The sequence below is a fragment of the Anopheles nili genome, unplaced genomic scaffold (genome assembly GCF_943737925.1).
Source record: "Anopheles nili unplaced genomic scaffold, idAnoNiliSN_F5_01 U_low_cov_39, whole genome shotgun sequence".
In the NCBI taxonomy this organism is placed as follows: Eukaryota; Metazoa; Arthropoda; class Insecta; order Diptera; family Culicidae; genus Anopheles; species Anopheles nili.
In genome coordinates, this window is record NW_026525577.1 from 32,578 (window position 1) to 43,111 (window position 10,534).

Genomic DNA, 10,534 nt, shown 5'->3' on the forward strand with positions numbered 1-10,534 from the left:
ACATCCTCGATCTAAAAAAATTTTTTTAGTACATCTTCGATCAAAAAAAATTTTTTTAGTACTTCCTCGATCTAAAAAAAATTTATTTAGCACATCCTCGATCAAAAAAAAATTTTTTAATACATCCTCGATCTAAAAAAATTTTTTTAGTACATCCTCGATCTAAAAAAAATTTTTTTAGCACATCCTCGATCAAAAAAAAATTTTTTAATACATCCTCGATCTAAAAAAAAAATTTTTTAGTACATCCTTGATATGAAAAAATTTTTTTTAGTACATCCTCGATCTAAAATAATTTTTTTAGTACATACTCGATCAAAAAACATTTTTTTACTACATCCTCGATCTAAAAAAATTTTTTTAGTACATCCTCGATCAAAAACAATTTTTTTAGTACATCCTCGATCTAAAAAAAATTTTTTAGTACATCCTTGATATGAAAAAAATTTTTTTAGTACATCCTCGATCAAAAAAATTTTTTTTAGTACATCCTCGATCAAAAAAAAATTTTTTAGTACATCCTCGATCTAAAAAAAAAATTTTTTAGTACATCCTTGATATGAAAAAATTTTTTTTAGTACATCCTCGATCTAAAAAAAAGTTTTTTTAGTACATCCTCGATCTAAAAAAATTTTTTTAGTACATCCTCGATCTTAAAAAATTTTTTTAGTACATCCGTGATATGAAAAAAATTTTTTTAGTACATCCTCGATCAAAAAAATTTTTTTAGTACATCCTCGATCTAAAAAAAATTTTTTTTGTACATCCTAGATCAAAAAAAATTTTTTTAGTACATCCTCGATCTAAAAAAAGCAGCGCCGATGCGCGATGGTTCCGGAAGCATCGGGCTAAAGCCACAATGTTGCGTCGGCTTTCTAGTCCCTGCGGCCCGTAATTGTACGCTTTTCTCCCGCACTCGGTTAGCTTTATTGCATTTAAACCGCCACCGAAAAACCTGGCCACCAAGCGACAAGCTTTCTACTGCGCCTCGACTGGGCCCGGACGCGTTTTGGGAGGTTTTTTTCTACGGAGCACTCGCGGGCAAAACCACCGAAACTCGCTCCCAAATCGCTGCCCCAAATAAAACCCGGTCTGGAACTGGAGACAGTGAGGCTCCGGCCGGAACCCTTTTCCCAAAACGGGCGGGTAACTCGGTAACATTTAGTAATGTAAATTGAAAAATCAAGCACCTGTTTTTTGTCTCTCTCTCTCTCTCTCTCTCTCTCTCCCATTTAACGATGTTTGCGGCTCGTTTTGGGGAGACAATGTAACCTCAGCTAAGCAAATGAATGTTAATTTCCCACTCGTGGCTGCGTACAGCGAAGGGTGTGGGAAAAAAACCCCACTGAAAGGCGTGGGGGTTCAGACAGAAGGAAAACCCGAGAAGCGCTGAGATGCGCAAAAGGGGGGGGGCAGCATTAGCTCTGCGTGAGTAAAGCACAAATACGCACATTAAATGGGTAAACAAACAAGCGAAGCGACATGACGACAACGGCAAACGATAAAAATACCGATGTAAGCGAACGAAAACAAATGCTAGAGATTCGACCGCTGACCGGCATTAACACGAGCCGCGGGCTACGGATGCCTGGACAAAACCCGAGCGAATGCCATCCGCTATCGCGCAGGAACTCGCTGATTAAGCGAGTGACAAATGGCTGCTGCATCCGATCGCCAGCACTTGGAAGCACTGCATCGTACTGTGGCTCCCAAGGATACCATTCGTTCCGACCTCCCACTATTAAATGCCGACATCAACTCGGTCACCTTTCGTGGGTTTGGTTTTTGCAGTGTAATGGGGTTTTTATTCCCGCGCGCCAGCTTCTCGATATGAACTATTAGCCCACGGTGCCATTAATGGAGCCAGTTTTGTCCTCCATTGACAACTTTTCTGGTGCAATGTTTGCTTGGATTTGGCGAAACGAGTACCCGATTGTAATTAACGTTTTCCGTACCACCTTGGCTCCGTTCAGAAGCAGGCTGCATAATGCCACCGGGCAGCAATGAAACGATGGTTCCGGTTCCCGGAAGCAGATCGCCAGACAGTTCCAACAGCACCGTTGTAGTGTAGGCCGTGGCAAATGCGAACTAATGGGCCCTATGGGTAATGGGTTGCGTTTGTCCGAGTCAGGTTTCGCGGGTCCCTTCGGTCAACACACGGTAAGCATCCGTAAGTTGATCGTTGACTCAGCATCCTTCCCGTGCGCTTGTGTTTAATTTCTCAACCAATTTTCCTCCACCCAGATGTTAACGAATGCACCTCAAAACCCCGTGTGTGAACGTCGTTAACATCGTTGCGTTGACGGTGAGGGTGAGTTTTCGTGCGAATGTCAACCACTGGCTCCAGTGTCTTGCTGGTCAACGGCTAAACCACACTGTCGGTGTGCCCTCGGATGGGGTGGTCCTTTCTGCAACGAACCGTTGGATCAGTGCCAAGGGTCAACCCTGCCACAATCGTTGCAGGGCACCTACCGAGTCCGGTCAGCATTACTCGCTATGCAATCGTTAATCGTTGACACTGACAGAGTGCAGTTACATACCTTTTTGGTGATGCGTCAGAAGCAGCTTACGGAGCCTGTATTTATGCGATCGATGCGAAAGTCAACAAAGGTAGAAGTTCACATTACTCTACTCTCTCTCTCTCTCTCGTTCAAAGCGCGAGTCGCACACCACTTGTCGACGTGTCACAGTGTTTGGCGGATGGTCGATTCTTTTGGTCTGATTCTACCATCACCTTTAAGGTGGATTTGCGCGGCACCAAACACCTGCTCAAACATTCGTGGGTAACCGAGATTTCTGAAGACACCAGCACCTACATTCGCTTCACGCGCAAACTCCAACGATAAGGTCAGAACTCAACGCACACCATTACCACATGACTACGCGTTTAGTCATCAATTCCCCGGATCGCATGGAAGCTGCTAAAACTGTGCTAAAACTGAGCTACGACAATTGACGAAGGGCGAGGCTTTGATAAAAACAATCTCCGTCACCGAAAGACTGAAAGACCGTTCCTCGACAGTCGCGAGTAGGGGGGCGCGATTGAAGGTCCTCCCAACATCCCATCGGGCTTCCCAGAAAAATCAACAGATTCACTCACCACGAGAAACTCATGCATGGACTCAGAGGTGGACGAGAACTGCTCTCTCAGATAACGGGGAAAAAGGTATTGGCCAGTTGATGGGCGACATCAAGTACAACAACAAAAAAAAGTCGTTCGAAATTGCTTACGCCAAGAACCGAACGTTGAACATCAGCAAATCGGCCAGCATCACCCCCAGTCGACCGTTTTCCGTAACTCGTAAGTGGACTACGCTGGTCCAAAAGTTACTGGTGCATTTTTGTGTGTGTGTTTTGCAACGACAGCCAGTTCATCTGGAACTCGTTGGCGATCTCACGACAGCCGGATTTCTAGCGGCATTGCAACGATGAACAACAAAAGAAAGCCATTGGCACAGACTGTGCTCGGGCAAAGGCTTCACCTGGCATTTCGCTTCTCCTAAGGCTCCCTTAAAACCTTCGGCGGATTGTGGGAGGCATCTTTACCGCCATCTCGAGCAGCTCGAGACTGTCATCCTTCATCAAGTGGAGGCTGCCATGAATTCACGTCCGCCGTTGCCCATGTCGGACGACCCAAAACGATTTGGTCGCTCTTACGCCAGCCCACTTTCTCATTCGGTTCCTCAATGCACCTCAGTTCCTGTTCCGGACTGTGCTGGGCTACGGAGCTTCTGGAGCCATTCTGGGCGACGGAATACTTGCAGGAAATGCAGAGAGAGACACCATGCGTTACCAGCCAGCCAACGACGCCAGGTAGAGTATGGTAGATTGGTAATCCTTCTCGATGAATCTTTACCAACCACACCAATGGCCCCTCGCACGTATCGTCGAGATTCAAACCGGGAGCAGATCCTTCTCACAAGGGTAGTAAAACTAAACACAACAAAGGGGACTCATTCTCCGTCCAAATTTGTAAAATTTGCATATTTTTTTAGTACATCCTCGATCTAAAAAAATTTTATTAGTACATCCTCGATATAAAAAAAATTTTTTTAGTACATCCTCGATCTAAAAAAATTGTTTAGTACATCCTTGATATGAAAAAATTTTTTTAGTGCATCCTCGATCAAAAACAATTTTTTTTGTACATCCTCGATCTAAAAAAATTTTTTTTAGTACATCCTTGATATGAAAACAATTTTTTTAGTACATCCTCGATCTAAAAAAAATTTTTTTAGTACATCCTCGATCTAAAAAAATTTTTTTAGTACATCCTCGTTCTAAAAAAATTTTTTTAGTACATCCTCGATCAAAAAAAAATTTTTTTTAGTACATCCTCGATCTAAAAAAATTTTTTTAGTTCATCCTCGATCAAAAAAAATTTTTTTAGTACATCCTCGATCTAAAAAAAATTTTTTTAGTACATCCTCGATCTAAAAAAATTTTTTTAGTACATCCTCAAACTAAAAAAAAGCAACGCGGTTGTGTTCGCGCAGGAACAGCCCAAGTAGCGCTCGAGCTGTCGATTTGTATGGAAAAAAGTGACATTTTCGAGCGGCTCGTGACGGCTATATTCGTACGTCCCCCCTACGTAGATCCGAATCTGTTCGACTGACTGCCTCTCCGTGAGTCGCAGGCCGGCGCTGTCGAGACGATCAGACCTGCGTAAACACGCGCCATGACACATACGCACACGCGCCATGTGGCACTGACCTTCGTTTTTTCTCATTTTTTCCCCATTATCGCTTATTTCGCGCTGGCCGCTTTACACATGCGTGACGGCTGAAGTTCTTTTCTTTCTCTTCGTTACACTACATATTTTGACATGTTTTTTTTTGTTTTCCGTTCGATTTTTCATCATTATTGGTGTTTGGTGGATATAGCGCTTTGGTGGATTTGGATTGCCGATTTAGAAGCATCTCCAACACCTTCGAGAGAAGAGCGCGAGAGAAGGGACATTCTGAAATGTTTTATTAAGAGTTAAGTTTTAATTCCAATCACCTCTGCCAGCCAGCCAGCCAGCCAACAATTTCCGTGGCGAGTTGAACCGAGTGTTGCACGTTTGACACGTTGATCTATCCGGCCTGCTTAGTTGACTGACGTACGCTCTCGCTTTTGTTTTTTTATTTGGGTGGACAAACAGAACGAATTCGCGTCGGCGGTACCTCTGGAGATCGCGCGGGAACTTTAACCTTTCAACGACAGCCTCTTTCAAGACGAATGCCCCCCCCCCCCCAAAAAGGCCGGCCGGTTCATCCACAACGACCTGGCATACCGAGCAACAACCGAGCAACAGTTTCGAGAGGCGTTAATACATAATAATAGCCGAAAACACACAAACGTAATGCAGCGCAACACTGCTGTGTTGCAGAACAGTTGAGAGCCGAACAAACAAAAAATTTGCCTTCGCTGATTTGTCAGTGCTTGAAGTCAGTGCCTTGCTCTTTTAAGAGATAGTTTTAACCGTAGCAATAAGAAAAATTAGTTCTAACACATCCTTTTCTTTTACCTAACAAATTAACAACAGCTGATGAGCTAAATGCATTCGAATTAAATCTTGCGAATGAAGTTTGTTTTTTTCAAAACGCATTTGATTTTTTTGGAGAGTAAAATGTCCACAAATGATGTGCAAAAGAAAGCGCACACTACCTGTGGATATTATTTTTGATCGCATTTTTTCCTAGCACAATGTGCTCGTGGCTTCAACGTGGTGTTAGCATAAAAATAGGCTTAAGTTCATTCGACAATATTCTTACATTATTTGCTACGATCGGTTCTAATACTTTTGAAACGGGAAGCAGAAACATTGTTGATCAATTTTTTAGAAGGAAAATTGAGATATGCAGCTATAAGAGTTCAGTTAAAGGATGCACGTAAAAGACGTTTGTCATCGTCGGCAAATAGTAGTTTGAATAGTTTAGAAGTAAATAGTTTTATGATATTTTTTTCGCAGCTTCTTGCTTAGTTCCCTTAAAATGTTGTTAAAAACGCAGGTGTGTTATGCTTAATATGTTAATGATGTTATTCATTTTAAGTTATAGTTTGTTGGCATGGCCAGGCTTTAATAAAAAAGTTCATTAATGTTTTTTTGATGCATATCTTGTTACATTTATCGACAGTGTTTTGCAAACATTATATGAGGATCTTTACAAAGATAGAGAAAAAAAAAGTAATGTACCTTCTGTGATGTACTTTATCATCGCTTTATTATACCTCATTTATAGTGCTTGAACTTAAACTTCCCGTATACAAAAATGCTTTTGTTACATGCGCATAGAGGGGTTTGAAATAGTTTACCCCCTTAACCCGAACATATATGTATCTTTTGGTAAAAAAATCAGGAAAAACCGCATAAACAGGATTCCGTTCTCATTCGGGGTGCCTAAAAAATATACGAGCAAAAGAGACCGAGTTGAGCGAAGCGAGTCATAAAAGCGAAAATGCCATTTATGAAACACAATACAGCCGTTGTTATTTAAAAGCGGTCAAAAAAAAAAAAAGGTACATCAGAAAAAAAAACCGTTCATCAGATCCGATCGTTCATTAGCGTTTAGATATGATTTGGGAAATAAATATTTCACATTTCCACACACATTTATACCTAGGTATCAGGTTTAGAAATTCAAATTTTTTACAGGTTTTATTGGTTTTTTTTATCCATGGTAAGTCTTAACAAGAAAATAAATCTTATAATTAATCTTAAATTACATTTAGTGTCGAATGCCATAGCAATCTTCAAAGCTTATAACATTGCCTATTAAATTAGGGCGCTGACCATGTGTCAAAATATATTTTCTTGCAATCGATAGCTGTACAAATCTTTATGAAAGCAATACATTCGCAGAGGTTGAATTTTATCAGACAGGTTTAACAAAACGAGAGAAAATCGTTGAAATCGGCAAAACATCAGATATCAGCGATGGTAAACAAGAATGTTTTTTTTTTGTTTATTATCGATTGATTAATACACACTCCAAAGGTGAAAACATTGAGGATTTCTATGATTTCACAAAGCTAAGAAAATGGTAGGCGGCTGCATTTCATGCGTGTTTTGTTCTATGGCCTTTGGTAAAATATCACACCTCGTATCGTAATCATGCGTCCACATGCGATCGCTGATCATAGAACATTAGCTCACAAACAGAATATAGGTAGAAATTGTGCAGGTACCTTCAACATGGGCGAAAAATGTAAGGGCAAGTCAAACGCAGGTAAAGTGGCCTGCGCGGGAAGAAAACCTACCCCAACAAAGGCACTGCTGCGGACGACCGAATTCTCTCGGGTGGGCTTTTTCTCTCGGCGTGCTGCTACGCTCATGTAAAATGCTCGTCGAATGGAGCATTTTTCTCTCTCTCAGTCGAAGAAATACAAAACCCCCGTGTGATTGTAGTGACAAAGGACGTGTAGGAAAAATCTCCATGTATCATCGGAAGAGTTAAACAAGCGCTCGAATCGCAAACATCGCTAACGTTAAAGCCAAAAAAAAGGTTACTTGAGTCCTCACCGGTGTCGACCTCACTACTACTCCTTAACCGGCCTGCTGAGCATCGAACTCGAATCATCCGTCGATGCGAGAGTGCGTGATCCTCTGTTCAACTGCCTTTCCGTAGCCTAACGTCCTTGGAAGTGTGGGCCGTGAGAAATTTACGCACCAGCGACCATCTGTCAGTTTGCGCAGTTTGTAAATCCGATGACCCTCACCGGCGAACAGCTCGTCCGTCCTTTCCGGGTCGTAACGAACGCTTGGTGTCGTTCAAAAGTTCACCCATTGGCCGGCAAACGGACTCCTTCTAAGCCCCTTCCGGAAGTTCACGACACGTGGTTCAGCACACCACAAGCTACTGAACGCGAGTTAACACTTCCACTTGGTGTAAGGGTTTTTTGAAAGGTTTCGGATTCCTCGGACAGAGTAACGCGTTGTAGAATTTTGAGCTAAATCTGAGGAATGTCTTTATTTTTACCTTTTTTTGTCTTTTTCTATGCTAAAATGCGATGGATGGCTGAGGCTGACACGTTGTTTTGTTGCTTGATTTATGGTGGTCTGAAGTTTTGGCGGGTGCACATGTTTTATTCGGATTCCAGGGGGAAATTCCAGTACGGGTTTTGGCGGATGCATATGTTCATTCGGGTGCCAGGGTACAGGTGATTAGTTTTTAATGATGTCGCTGAGCATTGTAAGCGGTTGCTTATTCGTCTCAGGCCTTTCCATTATTGTAGATATTGTAAAAAAAATAGAGGGTACGTGACGATACGATGCTAACTCGCCCCTCCTTAAATTTTAAGGCTCCGTCCGAAAAACTGCCATCATCGCCGGCGGTTTAATGGTATCGGTCTGGATTTCTTGTTGGGGTTGATCTGATGTAGTTTTAGAAGTAGGCTGTCCTCGGATGTTTATGACTGTTCTTTTTTGCTTGCTGATGATAAGGTATACACAAATAACAATCAATAGCATTATCGGTGTACTTGCTAAACTGGTTATAGACCAACCGTTCCAAGTGAAGCTCTTCGATTCTAATCGAATTTGATGCATCTTTTTCCTAAGTTCCACATGTATTGAATAAAGATGTTCGAGATTGGGGTTTAGCACGTTGTTTACTGATGTAACGTTTAAGCCATAGATAGGGAGATTCAGCGGTGATCCATGTAGTTCTGTTTTGTTATTTGAAATCTCTTCCTCATTCAGGAATATTTTACAACATTTGTATGACAGGAGAAACGAGCCTGTCAGATTTCTCTTCTTTAGACCGCACGTGGTTTTTATTGTAAATTCAACGGCTGAGTTGATAGGAATGTGCATCATGTCTAGATGGATAATTTCGAATTTTGTTGGGTTCGCTACAAAATCACATGCTGCTTGCTGTCCTCGTAGAAGGGCTGGGACACATTCGCCGTTATCTTCTTGCAATTCTTTTAAATCATAGATATACTTGTTGCCGTTTGGTATGATGAAGAGTTGGGAGTTTAGGGATAGGTAAAATTGTTTAGGTACATGAATTTTCTTATTCCTATTTGTTATTGTTGTTTTTAGGCTGCCCACATGGACAGAGGAGGCGTGGTAGGCCCAAACTGAGATGGAGTGATGGCGTGGATGACGTGGCGTCCGCCTAAAAGGCCCGCGGATCAACGATTGGCAGACGACGGCGCTCGACCGCGAGCGGTTCCGGTTTCTCCTGGAGCAGGCCAAAACCGCCAAGCGGTCGTTAGCGCCTGATAACGTAACGTAACGTGAACAAAAAAAATTTTTAGGGATCGTTCTTGATCAAAAAAAAATTTTTTTAGTACATCCTCGATCTAAAAAAATTTTTTTAGTACATCCTCGATCTGAAAAAAATTTGTTAGTACATCGTCGAACTAAAAAAATTTTTTTAGTACATCCTCGATCTAAAAAAAATTTTTTTAGTACATCCTCGATCTAAAAAAATTTTTTTAGTACATCCTCGATCTGAAAAAAATTTTTTTAGTACATCCTCGATCTAAAAAATTTTTTTAGTACATCCTCGATCTAAAAAAATTTTTTTAGTACATCCTTGATATGAAAAAATTTTTTTTAGTACATCCTCGATCTAAAAAAAATTTTTTAGTACATCTTCGATCTAAAAAAAATTTTTTTAGTACATCCTCGATCTAAAAAAAATTTTTTTAGTACATCCTCGATCTAAAAAAATTTTTTTAGTACATCCTCGATATAAAACAAATGTTTTTAGTACATCCTTTATATGAAAAAAATTTTTTTAGTACATCCTAGATCTAAAAAAAAATTTTTTAGTACATCCTCGATCAAAAAAATTTTTTTTAGTACATCCTCGATCTAAAAAAAATTTGTTTAGTATATCCTTGATATGAAAAAAAATTTTTTAGTACATCCTCGATCAAAAAAATTTTTTTTAGTACATCCTCGATCTAAAAAAAAATTTTTTAGTACATCCTTGATATGAAAAAATTTTTTTTAGTACATCCTCGATCTAAAAAAATTTTTTTAGTACATCCTCGATCTAAAAAAAATTTTTTTAGTACATCCTAGATCAAAAAAAATTTTTTTAGTACATCCTCGATCTAAAAAAAATTTTTTTAGTACATCCTTGATATGAAAAAATTTTTTTTAGTACATCCTCGATCTAAAAAAATTTTTTTAGTACATCCTCGATCTAAAAAAAATTTTTTTAGTACATCCTCGATTTAAAAAAAATTTTTTTAGTACATCCTCGATCTAAAAAAATTTTTTTAGTACATCCTCGATCTAAAAAAAATTTTTTAGTACATCCTTGATATGAAAAAATTTTTTTTAGTACATCCTCGATTTAAAAAAAATTTTTTAGTACATCCTCGATCTAAAATAAATTTTTTTAGTACATCCTCGACCTAAAAAAAATTTTTTTAGTACATCCTCGATTTAAAAAAAATTTTTTTAGTACATCCTCGATCTAAAAAAATTTTTTTAGTACATCCTCGATCTAAAAAAAATTTTTTTAGTACATCCTCGATCTAAAAAAAATTTGTTTAGTATATCCTTGATATGAAAAAAAATTTTTTAGTA

At 39.6% G+C, this 10,534-nt stretch overlaps 1 protein-coding gene across 1 annotated transcript; it reads right to left on the reverse strand.

The window, feature by feature from the left end:
• Positions 1-8,278: 8,278 nt before the first annotated feature.
• Positions 8,279-9,029, reverse strand: LOC128730110 (uncharacterized; the record flags this gene model as incomplete). The annotated part of the gene is made up of 1 exon (XM_053823144.1): positions 8,279-9,029. A coding segment is annotated over one exon (751 nt), but the record flags the coding sequence as incomplete, so codon positions are not given.
• Positions 9,030-10,534: the final 1,505 nt, after the last annotated feature.